Here is a 14,498-nt window from a genome sequence, read left to right on the forward strand (position 1 = left end):
GCATGGAGACTCTGGGAGTTGTGCAAAGAAAAATGCAACCTTTCCATATTTGGAGCAGTTAATGGTTAAATAGGTCAGAGGCAGAAGACATGATCGCTGAAGGCAAACAGTGAATTAGGCAAAGATAAGCAAAGGGCTAGAGGCAGAAGATGAGATCATGAATAAGTTGGGAATCAGACACCCGTCAAGACGAGGAGAGAGAATCTGCTCTGATAGCTGGTGCCAAGGAATTGGCTCAGCTAGAAAAGTGTTACAAGGCCCTAATACGTCTCCATTGCTTGTGAAATCAACCAGTCATCTTCAGAGTCAGCTGACATTTAGTACAGTGGCACTCACCTTAAAAAAGCAACTGTGACCTACATAACTGCATTTATCTGGCTAGATGGGGGACCATAGTATGATACTGATGGTTGATGTTATGTTCTTCCAAATCATTTCTGACCTATGGCGGCCCTAAGGTGGCTCTATCATAGGGTTTTCCTGGCAAGTTTCTTCAGAGAGGGGTTTCCATTGCTATCCTCTGAGGCTGAGAGAGTGTGATGTGCCCAAAGTCATGCGACCTCCAATTCATGGTGCCTGTTGGTGCTTTATAGCCTAACCTGGGGTCTTCACATTACTCAGTTATAGCACATTTTAATTGCCATGATTCCATACTATGAAATCCTGGGATCTGCAGATTAAGGAGTTCCAGTCCCTCAGCAAACTACAAACCCCAGGATTCCACAGGATGCTGCCATGGCAATGAAAGTGGAATCACAGAGCTCTAATTGTTGCAGAGTGAAAGGGTCCCTGAACTGCTGATATAAAGCCTAGTGGCGATAAGCAGGGTTGGGTTATCAATAATTCAGCCTCCAGCCTACTCTTTAGATCGGGGCGAAGTGCTAAAAAGGGAAAAGAAATGTAGCTAGCTTCCTTTTCTTCTCCAGTCACATCCTAAATCTCCTGCTGTTTCTGTTTTCATTTAAAAATCCCTATTGAGTAATTAAGTTAGAAAAAATGGATGGAATTCGGCTGCTGCTCCCACTGAAGCTGAAGGTTCACCCAAGTTCACACAAGAAGATGTTTGTGTCCCTATTGATTGTACTTTATTTAATTAATTAATTATTCATTGACTTGTTTAACTTTTAGGCCATCACACCTAGAATAGCTCACATATATGCACAACAGGGGTCTTATTTTTGGAATGGTTTCAGGACCCCAACCACCCTCATCTAGGTTGGGTGATAAGAGGACAGGAGCACACACACCCAAACATACATACAGAGCGAGAAGGAAGGAGGGATGGAATAGGAGAAAGAAAAAGACAGAGAGAGAGATAGAACAGGTTGACTAATGAAATCTGCAGAATTTAGTCTGTTGGTATCAGATGGAGATACAGAGAAAATCCTGAGAGCTTTCCCATAACCAGTGGTTAGGGTTGCGAGATTGAAAACTGGAGAGGACTCCTATATCTTTAATGGATGTATAGAATAGAGGATTTCAACCAGTGTTGCTTGTCATGCAGCCTGGTAAGTAGCAAGACCAACTGAAATTCTATGGATGTGTCTCCAGTTTTCACTCCAACAACCTTATTTATTTATTAATTAATTAATTTCATTTATAGCCCACCTTTCTCCCCGGAGAGACTCAAGACGGCTCACAGATAAACCCTTTAACATTGTTATAAAATTCAAACATCTATATATAAAATAGAACATAAAATCACAAGTCACATATATTCAAGTTGAAAGGCAAGTGGATCCCAAACTATGCATGAAGAGTTGGAAAGGATTATAAGGGCCACCCCGTCTAACCCCCGGCCGGTGCCACTGCTAAAGCATCCCTGACAGGTTGGCCATTGAAGCTCTATCTAAATAATTCTAGCAAAAAGAGATCTCACCACCTTCGGTTCCACTGTCGAAAAGTTTTTGCCTCCAGGAAGTTCTTGCCAATGTTTAGTGTTGGACTACCATTTCTTGAATTCTTCATCATTAGCCCTGATGAGGAATTGAGGTATAACAAGATTTGTGGGAGCTAAGATTAGGGACCGCTGGCCTAAAGAAGTCTCTCTCAACCTGACCTGCTCCAGATTTGCTGGAATGCAACTCCTATTATCCCTAGATAATAGGAGTTGCATTCCATGGCCAGATGAAGGCTGCCCTAATAAACTTGGGGTTAGTTTTAATACCTCAGGTATTCCTGTGGAGCAAAAACTTCCACGTTGCTCTCAATATTCAACTTCCTTAATGGCTGGAACCTGCTTTCTCAACTAATGGAAAAGAATAGTGTCTCGTTTCAAAATGTGCTCCCAATGTTCATCTTAGCCTGTTTGTGCAGTCAAGACCAAAAGGCTCTTACCCTGGCATGGTTATTTTCAGACAACATCGTCTGCCTATTAGACCAAAAAATTCCACGAAGGGGTCCATTCATGAGTTGTTGCTAAAGTTACAGCCAGCCCTCGTTATTTTCATTCTGGGAATGGAAATGGCATTGTTGCAACTCCTGATCAGTGTTTCGAATGCAGCAATAGGTTTCTGGAAAGAACCCCCATAGGGTTTTTATTTTTTTAGTGGGAGGAGGAGAACAAGCAGGGATTTTCTTTTCGCACCATAATCAGGCAAATCAGTGAAGTCGTAGGTACTCAGTCTGTCTGTTGAACTATTCATGTCTTTATATTTATATATTCAACTATTCCTTCAATCATCATCAGGCAAGATCCATGGATGGGGGGAGTTCAACCAGACACAGGTGGGGTTAAGAAATCATAGGATTTTCTTAGGCAAGGAATACTCAGGGGTGGTTTTGCCAGTTCCTCTCCCTTAATATAGCCTACAGATGCCCCTTATGGTTCCTTCCGACTCAAGATTCTTTGAGTATTCATTGGTGGTCTTATCCAAGTACTAACCAGAGCTGGCCCTGCTTAGCTTTCAAGATCAGGTGGGATCCTCAACCCAGTATATGTTCTCAGGCAGCCTTTCCCTGGCCTAGTGCAGTCTAGATGTTTTGCACTGCAGCTCCCATGAGCCCCTGAGAACACATTCAATGGTGAGGGATGTTGAGCCTGGGCACTAGGCTATGGGCAGCCTCCACAAAGTCTCTTCCCTGCAGATGTAACCTGTCTCCCTCCATTGCCAGAATAGGAGCGACAGCTGTAATAACAGCAATATAATTTGCTGGGTTGATTTGAGATGTGCCATAATTGCTGCATGATTACAGTATTCTTACAGCAGACCATACAGAGCACAGAGAAAGAAAACCACCAATCCCCTGTTGTCATTTCGAGCTTGCTGCAAGGTCTCATCTTGTTAGCATATGTCCTATGTGACCGGCAGGAGATATATCTGTTCCAATGGTATCTGCCAGCTGCATTGCTGGATGAACTCTGTGTTTAACACCTTTGTAATTCTCTCACTGCATCTTGCATGGTGCCTTGTTGTTGTTATTGCTCAGTGCCTTCAAGTCATTTCTGACATGGCGACCCTAAGGCAAATCTATCACAGGGTTTTCTTGGCAAGACTTGTTCAGAGGGGGTTTGCTGTTGCACTCCTCTGAGGGTGAGAGAGTGTGACTTTATCCAAGTGGGTTTTCCTGGCCAAGCCATTATTCACACCCTAGTCTTCCAAGTCATAGTGCAATGCTCAAACCACTTTACACCATACTGGCTCTTGAAAGGGTCTTGTACCTTAGGGATATTTTAAAAATAAATGACCAGAATGTCTTCATCAAATTGAATCAGAAGTCAGCCTAGTCCCAATTAAACCTTGGAAAAGATACTTTTACAATCCTCCTTTGCATTCTGGGGTTTCCAGGAGTTGTAGTCCTGTTCCTCCAAAAAGTATACTTTTCCAAGCTGTGCCACAACACCCTGAACCTGCTGCTTCATTTCTATGGGTACTCCTGCTTTCCTGTAAATTGACAGTCAGGATATGTATGTTGCAAAATTAGGTATGAAGTTTTAGCAACACTAGTCCAAATTATTCTCAGACATTGTGCATGTATTATTAAGTAAAATTAGTGTAAGTGCACATAACTTTCCCCATTTCAAAGCAGAGAGTTAGCGCTCATCTGTACAAAGTGTTTTTCAATCACTGATACATGAGGAGTGTATCTACAGTGCATGCATATAATAGTTTGGGTTTCAGTTCGAATTTTAAAGGAACTATCTGAGGTGCAGAACACTGCCCATAAAACAGGTTCATTAACTTGGAGAGTTCTCTTAAAGTTCAGATTGAAACCTGGTAGTGGATGCACTGCTCCACAGACATAGGAACCACCAGCCACCATTGCTCTCTTCCCACAACAGTGAGTCGTTCTATCTCCATTGAATGCTGTGTATCTTGTAGAGCAAAGTACTCTGGAAGAAAATATTTGAGAGAGGAAGTGGAGCATTGCCTCAGTTTATGATCCAACTAGGATATCCACTTGTCCATTTTTATGACGGACAGTCCTCTATCAGAAAGGTCACTATGGTGTAGTGGTTTGAGTGTTGGGCTATAACTCTGGAGATCAGGGTTTGATACCTGCTTAGCTATAAAACCTATTGAGTGATTTTGGGCAAGTTGCACACTCTCATCCTCAGAGGATGGTAATGGCAAACCCACTCTGAAGAAATATTATTATTACTAAATCAACATATGTGAATGTTAAGTGAATCTGTGTCTTGTTTCGGCAGTGGTGATACATTTCCTCCTCTTCTTATGATGCTTAAGGAATGATTAAGGGAGCTGGGTATGTTTAGCCTGGAGAAGAGAAGACTGAGAGGTGACATGATAGCTATCTTTAAATATCTGAAAGGATGTCATGTAGAAGATGGAGCCACCTTGTTTTCTGCTGCTCCAGAGACTAAAACATGAACCAGTGGTTTCAAATTACAAGAAAAGAGATTCCACTGAAACATTAGGTAAAATGTCTTGACTGTAAGAGATTTCAACAGAGGAAGGAACTACCTGGGAGGGTAGTGGTCTCTCCATCTCCATCTCTAGTTGTATATGCCTACATAGACAAGGGTTAGAATAGATGGGCCTTATGGTCCCTTCCAACAGATTTCGGCACACCAGTCATTCTCCAATTCCTTACCTATGTGAAAATTGCAGCTTGAGTATTTCAAAGATGGGGCAAGAAGAAGGAAAAGGAAAAGGAGGGGGGGAAAGGAAGGATTGGCCAAAAGCTGAGCTTCCCTCCTCCCTTTCTGGGCAATCCGGAAAAAAACCTGTCATCTTCTCCACTGATAGAAATTGTTTCAAGAAAAACACATCTCCTGCATCTCTTGAGCTGCAGGTCAGGCATCACTACAGTTGGCGGCAGTGAGCAAGTCAGAAAGGGGTCTGCAGTAATGGACTAGAAGATGATCACGCTGCGATTGATTGTGGTGAAAACCGATAAATTCATGTCGAGCAGTTTCCTTTCTTCCTCTCTTCCCCTTCCTGCCATGGCGGGGAAGAATCGATAGATACTCCCTTGGCCCCATTAGTGACTTTTGAAAGAGGTCACCCCTCTCTGTTTCTCCCCTTGTAATTATGCCGAATAAGCTAGCACACAATCCTGGTGTGCAGAGAGAGGGAAGGAAGACCCTTCCCATGGCTGAACAAGTGTCTCCTTTCACTCCTCATCACAATCTCTTATTCAAGTGGAACCAGAGGTGTAGCTACACAGGACTGCTGAGGACATTGCCGTCCCCCCAAAATAAGAATTCTACTCCCCTCCCCTGCAATTTCCCTTCCGTTTTCAAATTTCTAGCATTGCAGAAACTTAAAACATGAGATGAGCATTTAGGCATCCAAAGAAAAGATGCAGGCAAAGTGACCAAGAGAGCATGAATACTGGCAACGGAAGAGTTGTAGATGTGAATGGTCTCCCTCTCTGCAATGCTAGAAATCTGGGAATTAAAGGAAAATTCCATGGAAATTTCATGAATGTTCAAAGGAACAGCAGTTGTTGTTATTGTTATTGTGTGTCTTTGACTCAGAGCAGAGATTAATTCTCATGTGGGAACAGACAGAGCAAGGGGAACATTACAAATAAAAATGAAGACATATTGAGGGGGGGAAATAGGGGAAGGACACAGGCTATATTATAGGCAAAGCCTGGAATGGAATCCAGTAACCCTCCTGGAGTTATTGGATTGAAACTCCCAGTATCCTTAGCCACCATAGCCAATGCTGAAGAATTCCAGGAGATGCAATAGTACTTTACATTTCTGTACTGCTTCATAGTGAACTAAGCACTCTCTAAGCGTATTACAATGTGTTATCCAATTGTCCCCGACAAGCTGGGTACTCATTTTACTGACCTATGATGAAAGGATGGAAAAGATGAATTCTGAGAATGTCAAAAAGGCCACATGATTCATATCCCAAATTAGGAACATAGCTCCATGATGGGCAAAATTAGGCCCTCCAGACTTTGCTGGATTGCAGCTCCCAGCATTCTTCAGAGTTGGTCATGCTCACTAGGGCTGATGGGAGTTGCAGTTTAATTGCAGAGTGAGTCCCACTTTCCCTGTCCCTGACATACAGTGATGTTAGCTGGCCACATGCTATTCCCACCTCAGTATTTAACTGGGTTTGCCACAAGGAAGATGGGCAGAGTTTGTGTTGCACAGGTGTAGAATAGGAAGATCTACCAATTGTTGAGGCTGGTGAGTAATTGCCTCTCTAATCCTGAAGTATAAACCTTTTTATCACAGTAATAAAAAGACGGGATCCAGCCATGCTGACCATCCATTAACTTCCAAGTCACAGGAATGCATAATCTAACATTTTCAAGGAAGCATTATCTGCCTTACATCTGCCAGTTGTGACTGGCAGCTCCTATGTCAGAAGTGGGGGGTGAATCTGCTCTGGGGTTTTGTCAGAACATTAAAGGGAGGAATTGATGGCAGCCCTACCTTAGAAGCTGCTCCAAGTCATATCCCAGAAAGTCCCCAATGACTCAAGCGCTCTTTCAGTTTGACAGTGTCAGTGAATTTAAAGATGCAAATTTTGCTGCCGGTATATTATCATGCTCAGTTCCCAACTGGATTATGTTTGCTTTATGAATGGGCAATTTACTCTTCATCATTCATTATACTAGAACACAATTAACTACTATAGCTCCTCTGTGCTACCAAATACCTGGCTATTGATATTAATACTTGTGAAAATTGAGGGCGAACATCCAGCGAATGCCATTTAACAGCGAGTTGTTCAACACTAGCTAAATCTTAAGAGAATGAGAGACCGATTTTCAAGTGGTAACATTCGGAGCTTTGTATTTGGATGGATTTTTTTAAAAAAACTATTTACTCCAAAAATGGAAATTATCCCAATGGACTAGATCTTCCAGATTAACAGGGCAACCCTATACATGTTTTCTCGGAAGTTAAGTTTCCATTGTGTACAGTGGTCTTTATTTATTTATTTGATTGCTACCTGAGGAGCCTGGGTAAGTGTGCAAAGGAACCCATACCTGGGTCAGCGAGTGGTGAATTGCAACCTAAGCAGAGTTCGGAAGTGACTATAGCAATGTCAGATTGTTTATAATTTAATCCTTGTTGCAGTAACAAGGACATAACTAAGCTACATTACAATTGCCCTGTAAGAAGGGATAGCTTCACTCTATTCTGCAATGCAATTTAGGCTCAAAGGGTTTAGAAAGTTGCTTTTAAATGTAATCAGTTGCAGCAGTTACCATCTAGGGCCGCACCCACATTGCAGAATTAATACAGTCTGACACCGGTTTAACTGCCATAGCTCAGTGCTGTGGAATTCTGGGATTTTTCATTCTTTGAGATATTTAGCCATCTCTGTCAGAGAGCTCTAGTGCCACAACAAACTACAAATCCCAGCATTCCATAGCATGGCACCATGATTGTTAAAGTAGTGTCTTAAAGCATGGCAGCGAAAAGTGGAATCAAGGCTGTCGTACTTTGGTCACATCATGAGAAGGCATAACTCACTAGGAAAGACAATAATGCTAGGGAAGGTAGAAGGAAGTAGAAAGAGTGGAAGACCACATGCCAGATGGACAAACTCAATCAGAGAGGTCACAGGAAGGAATTTGCAAGACCTAAGCGGAGCAGTGGAACACAGCGGGGCTTGGGGATGTCTGATCTGCAGGGTTACCATGAGTTGGGGCCAACAACAGCAACACAGCACTATAATTGTGCAGTGTGAAAAGGCCCCAGGCTTTAGCCAAGATCCTACATCAAGGAGGCAGTACATAACTTGACACAGTTAGACAGTGTAAAACCAGTGAGGATCATTTTTAATACCCCCTTCCTCTCTTCAATAGCCTTTTTTCGGATCTGGATGGATGGGAAAGGAAAGGGGCTATCTTTGCCACCTGGCCAGCAGACCTGCCTGACCTGGAAAGAAGCCACTTCCCAACCCCAGCTGTCAGAGTTACCCAGCCGTTGTGCAATGTCACTTCATTGGACAAAGGCCACACTGCACAACCAAAGATAAATGGAAAGCAGTCTGACTGTAGATTCTCCTCCTCCTCCTCCTCCTCCTCCTCCTCCATCATCATCATCAGCATCTTCTTCTTCTTTTGGAGGTCTGTTTGGATGGCCATCTTTCAGGAGGGCTTTAGCAAATATGCCTACCTTTCAATGCACAATGCATGCAGAGACGTAGCCAGGATTTTGGGAAGGGGGGTCCAGACTAAGTGCCACCATTATAATGGGGCTTGGGTGCGGCGGCGCTGCAGCACACACCATTCATTTTATCTAACGGAAGGCGGGGGGTCCGGACTCCAAGACACCCCCCCCCCCCCGGCTACGTCCCTGATGCATGACCATGTGCAATGGCATCACACTGTGTAACTCCACTTCTGTCACCCTGATGTAGTCATTCTTCATCAGACAAAAATATCCAGCTGTTTCCAGAAGGGAATTTAACGCCTGCATATGTCACAAACAAGATGCCAGACATGGATGTTGGTGTGCGGAAGGGCTGCAGCCTTCATTCCATTCTCTACTGAAAACAAATGACTGTGTTCCAATGCCTTTATTTCTTTTGCGCCACTTAATGTATCGCAGGGGGAGAAAAAACAGATAACAGATACCAGAAGCCTGAAGTCTGCCTGTCGCCCCCTCCCGTTGCCAAATTTAGATACCTTTCTTTTAAAAGATATTAAAGGAAGTGTCAAATCATGGAACAAATAGGAGCTTCTAGCTATTATTTCTGGTGTCTCTCTTTTTAGAAGTTCAATACAGCGTTACCTCCTTTAACAGCACTCTGGGAACACAGCCCCAAAGTATTTTCTCTCTCTTTTTTAATTTATTTATTTAGGAACCGTGAACGTTTATAGCTTATGGCAGTATTTCTGTACCACTGCTAAAGCATACGCCAGCGCTGTTTCACTCACTTTCACAACTTCTGAATACTAAGCTGCCTTGCAGAGTAAATCTTTGCTGGGAAAAAAAAGCAGGTTGTAATAACTAAGTTGATGTCTGATGTCTGGCAACTGTAGTATGAACAAGGAGGAGGAGGCGAAGCTAGATGGGGAAATGAACAGTTCACCAAAGTGATCTGTCTTCCAGGTTCTAAGAGTGGAAAATTTCAACTGAAGATTAGGGTCAGCTTTGGAGCGACTCAATATACTCTTCAACATTTCACAGATAAAAACCAGTTGCAAAAAAGAAACAAAACAGTGGCTAAATTTATCATGAGGAAGAATGCACAAGCTAGTAGAAGTCGGAGCAGTTTGCTTTTGCCTGATCTTACTGGGAAGGGCAAGACTCAGTTGGGCTCAAACTATTTTTGTACTGTGAACTGCAGAAATAGAAGTACACTGAGGACAAAGGAGAAAATGGGAAGATCAGAAAGACACTGGGACATTTTAAAAGCAGCTGAAAAGTGTGAGTATGTGCCTTCAAGTTGCCTGTTGATTTATGATGACCCTATGAATTTCATTGGGGTTTCTGAGGCAAGGAAACTCCAGAGGTAGTTTTGTCAGTACCTTCCTCTATACAGCACCTAGTATTTGTTGCAGGTCTCCCATCCAAGGACTAACCAGGGCTGACCCTGCTTAGCTTCCAAAATCAGAGTCGATCTGGTGTCTAGGGACCATATTGTTTCTGTTTCTGTTATTTTAAGAACTATAGGTATCCTTTGACTATGACCCAAATTCATATTTATGATTGTCTTGCAACAAATGGCTGCGTATTTAGATGATCAGGCTACTAACCCCGACTGTTTTGACTGCAAAAGGTAGATTCATCCAGTTGTTTTTCTTTTTCTGTCTTTAAACAAAGGTTCTTTAAACTGTGTCATTGGAAGCAAATGCTGCTGACATGCTTTGAATTTATAAAACATGCAAACGCTTTCTAAAAGCCAACCTTACTTTCCTTTTTTTAAAAAAAGGGAAGACAGACAACAATACAGAGGAATAATTGGGGCACTGTCTACCAAATTGGGACAGCTGGAGAAAACAGTCTTTGCCAGCAGAGGGGACCTATGGTTGTCCAAAATTGTTTGACTTACTCCCATTAGATTTGGTCAACATAATCAATGGTGAGGCAATATGGGAGTTTGCAGTCCTAAACATCTGGAGGGTCACTTGTGCCCACTCTGACCTTCAGCCACCAAAACCTCCAGGTTCTACTACCTGACAGCATCCAGAGAAAGTCACCTTTTTTGGATTACCATGCCCAGAATCCCCAAGCCAGTATGGCCACTCTTCTGAGCAATGGTTTGCAGTGTGCTTCCACAAATCCACTTTGCTCTGAGTAATACTGTGTGACACTCACCCCGACAACAGGTAGGTCTGCGTCACAAGCAATGTATCTACACTGCAGAAATAATGCTGTCTGATGACGCTTTAACTACCCTGGCTCAATGCTGTGGAATTCTGGAACTGGTAGTTTTGTGAGATATTTCGCCTTCTCTGTCAGAGAGCTCTAGTGCCACAACAAACTACAAATCTGATAATTCCATAGCATTAAGCCATAGCAGTTAAAGTAGAGTCAAACTGTATCATTTCTGCAGTGCAGATGCAGCCAAGGTTATAGTGAAGCAATGGGACCACAAGGCATTTTCTTCATGGAGGTTTTCTGTAGTTATCACCGGCATCTTATAACTACAATAACACAATAGAACAGAAAAGCAAGGACTGTTCCTAGACTAAACGAAAAGTGGGGTTTAGCAAAGTCAATGCTGTGACCAAGTCAACCCTGCAGGGGAGTCTCCCCCTTCAGTCCTTCAAGCCTTTTCTCTAATTGTTGCTGTGTGAAGGCCAGATTGTCTGTACTCTATGGCATAGCGAAGGCACTCTGCAGATGCCCAGAGACACATAACTCTGTTGTTTCCCTTAAATTAGCGATTATGTTGGATTGTACGGTGAACTGGGTTTTGGGCTTTCCTTCACTGCAAACCAGTGTGGCACAGTGATTTGAGTGCTGGCCTATGACTCTAGAGACCAATTCCCAACACTTGGCCATGAAACCCACTGGGTGACTGTGAAGTTACATGCACTCAACCTCAGGGGAAAGCAATGGCAAATCCCCTCTGAAGAAACCTGCCAAGAAAACCCCATGACAGGGTCACCATAAGTTGGAAATGACTTGAAGGCACACAAAAACAGCAACTGAGCATGGATTCAGCATGGGACAAAGGAGTTGAAGTGTAACTCATGTTTTGCCACCAGGAAACAAACATCAACAATTGCCTCTTTATTGTCACTATGATTTGGGGAGAGAGGGAGCAAACCTGTGAAAGCAACCTGGAGCTCAGAAATGGGAAGGAAACCCACTCCAAGATGCTCCAGCCAGCATGAGCTGTAGTCCACAAAAGTCACTTTTCCAAGTTGCCCTGGGATGTGTTCCCTTGCCAGGCATTTGTAAAAGCCCATGAAGGCAAACTGGGTTTAGTCTGTCTTTCTGTTTCTCTTTGTGTATCACACACAGAGAGCACTTTATTCTTTCCTGGTCGCGTCTGCAAGGCTCAGTTCACAAAAGCCAAGGCAACACCTGATCTTGTGTTGCCGACACTTGCCTCCCGTTTTCATGCGAACACATTTTACATTTTTTATTAGGTGGAGATATTAATAAATGTTTAAAATAGATCAAAAGAGGGTGAGAAGGGAATCCACACACACCCGGTTCCACTGCTGTTTTACTTTCCTAGCCTTCTCTATGCTTAAAAATACATGACAACAGCTGGTAACTACAACGTTTCTATGAAAAATTATTTGAGGGAAGAGTTGCAGTGGAGGAAAGTTCCCAGTATGCACAGCAGTTGGTGCCTGTAGAGAAGAAGTGGCACAGTAAGGCTTGGATCATCCCAGGGACAAAGTTAAGGCCTCTGAGAGCCTTATATATGTGGCCAGATTCAATTCCTGAGCTGGCATGAATGTGCCAGAGTCCCCTGGGTGTAAAGCTGCAAGTTGGCTTACTTTCTTCTTTTGTTTTAATTCTTTTCTCCCCGAGTAAGTACTCAGAAGACAGCCATGCAAACAATTAGAGGTGCTCTTTATTTTTTAATGTAATATATTTATACACACACATAAACACATTGTATGTGTATGCGCGCACACACATAGACATACACACACACAAAAGCCAGTGGGGCATAGTGGTTTGACTCTCGAGTCCAGGGTTTGATTCCCAGCTCAGCCATTAAATCCACTGGGTGACTTTGGGCATGTCACACACTCTCAGCCTCAGAGGAAGGCAATAGTGAACCACTTGCCAAGATAGGGTTACCTTAGGGTCACCATAAGTTGGAAATGACTTGAAGGCACACAACACACAAACACATATATACAGCTGAGCCTCCATATCCACAGATGCTTTATCCATGGATTCAAACATCCATGGATTGAAAATAATAAAAAAATATATAAATTGACTTTGATTTTGCCATTTATAAGGGACACCATTTTACTATGCCATTGCATTTAATGGGACTTGAGCATCCAAGAATTTTTGGTATCCAGAGGTGGTCCTGGAACCATGCCCAGCAGATACCAATGGCACACTCTGTGTATGCGTGCGTGCACGAATGTACATGTACATGTGTTTGTGTATGAGACAGACATCGAGGAGGCAGAGGGTAGTTTTACTCATAGAATCATAGAATCATAGAGTTGGAAGAGACCACAATGGCCATCCAGTCCAACCCCATTCTGCCATGCAGGAAATCTAAATCAAAGCATCCCTGACAGATGGTCATCCAGCCTCTGTTTAAAGACCTCTAAGGAAGGAGACTCCACTGCAATGTCTGAGGAAGTGTGTTCCACTATCGAACAGCCCTTACTGTCAGGAAGTTCCTCCTAATGTTGAGCTGGAATCTCTTTTCCTGTAGCCTGCCTCCATTGCTCTGGGTCCTAGTCTCTGGAGCAGCAAAAAACAAGCTTGCTCCCTCCTCAATATGGCATCCCTTCAAGTATTTAAACAGGGCTATCATATCACCTCTTAACCTTCTCTTCTCCAGGCTAAACATCCCCCAGCTCCCTAAGTCATTCCTCATAGAGTTAAGAGCTTTTGTGCAGTGCCACCTCATTAGTAAATGGCAACATGGTACAATCAACTATGCAATCAAATCCCCATGTATAAGGATGTCACATGTTGCCAGTACCCACGGATATGGTACACAGCACAAACAGAAGTAAATGCAGGTGCACATCTGCAATGTTCTGAACAATGTGCAATGCACACCCCCACAATCTTCAGCTACTTCCAAAGGGAACTTTATGAAAGCATAAGACATGCAGTCCTGATGCTTAAGGAATGGAGGTCCAGAGTAAAGAGTACTGTAAGGATCCATTTCTAAAATGGGAAAGTGGGCCATTAAATCCTTGGCAGAGCTAGGCCATGATGAGATTCTGAAAGTTTGGGGATTCTAGTCCAGGCTTAAAATTGCTTAACTGCTGGACTATTGCAGAAAAATAGGACATTTTGGCTGGTGAACTTCTTTTGTTGACAGAGAGGCAAACCACGAAGTAGAGTGGTAGATGAAGAGGAAAGTGCCAGGAAGACAGCCAAGAACAGAATGCAGTGCCATCTGGGAGATAAAATTAGGGTGAGCAAACTGGGAGGGGGGGCATAAAGGGGAGAGGGGTGTAGCTCCTATTGATCACTTTGCCCCTTCGTCTTGTCATCCTGGTGGAAGGCAGCCAGCCTGGCTTCTATGAAATTTTAATCACCCCCTAATTTAAGATGTCAAGGTGCCACCTGGCAACTGTTTCCTTTTACAGCCATCCCTGATGCAGGAACAGCAGCAACCATGGCATCTTCTCCCTTGCCCCTGAATCCATTTATCTGCTCCCACCATCCACCTGTAGAGGCTATATTTTGGTTTGCGACGTATTTGTGCTCAGATCTTTTAGGCCTGAATCCTATTGGTCATCTCAATAAAAGTAGACCTATTGAAGCTATTGAGTCAACTGTTATGTAGATCTCACTGATGCCATGGGACTACTTTAGTTGGGATAACTAATAGGATTCAGGCCTTAGCACACTCTCAGGACCCATCTCTGTAATATTTAATGTTTGCAATTGTTTCATCTCACCCTTTTCTTAAGAGGGCTGCATCTGC

The 14,498-nt window shown here is 43.2% G+C and overlaps 1 protein-coding gene across 3 annotated transcripts in view; it reads left to right on the forward strand.

The window, feature by feature from the left end:
• The window catches only part of LOC149306995 (galactosylgalactosylxylosylprotein 3-beta-glucuronosyltransferase 1), a 76,312-nt gene that overhangs the window by 22,399 nt on the left and 39,415 nt on the right, over positions 1-14,498 (forward strand). For 2 of the 3 annotated variants that reach the window (XM_089537539.1, XM_089537537.1), the window contains exon 2: positions 9,741-9,820. The exons of the other annotated variant lie outside the window; for it this stretch is intronic. In XM_089537539.1, the coding sequence (XP_089393665.1) occupies positions 9,772-9,820 (49 nt within the window). In that variant the 5' untranslated portion in view covers positions 9,741-9,771. The remainder of the gene's footprint in view (positions 1-9,740; positions 9,821-14,498) is intronic. 3 annotated transcript variants of the gene reach the window in all.

This window comes from Sceloporus occidentalis, unplaced genomic scaffold (assembly GCF_023333645.1).
Source record: "Sceloporus occidentalis isolate IW3139 unplaced genomic scaffold, rSceOcc1.0.p SCAF_9, whole genome shotgun sequence".
NCBI classification, from domain to species: Eukaryota; Metazoa; Chordata; class Lepidosauria; order Squamata; family Phrynosomatidae; genus Sceloporus; species Sceloporus occidentalis.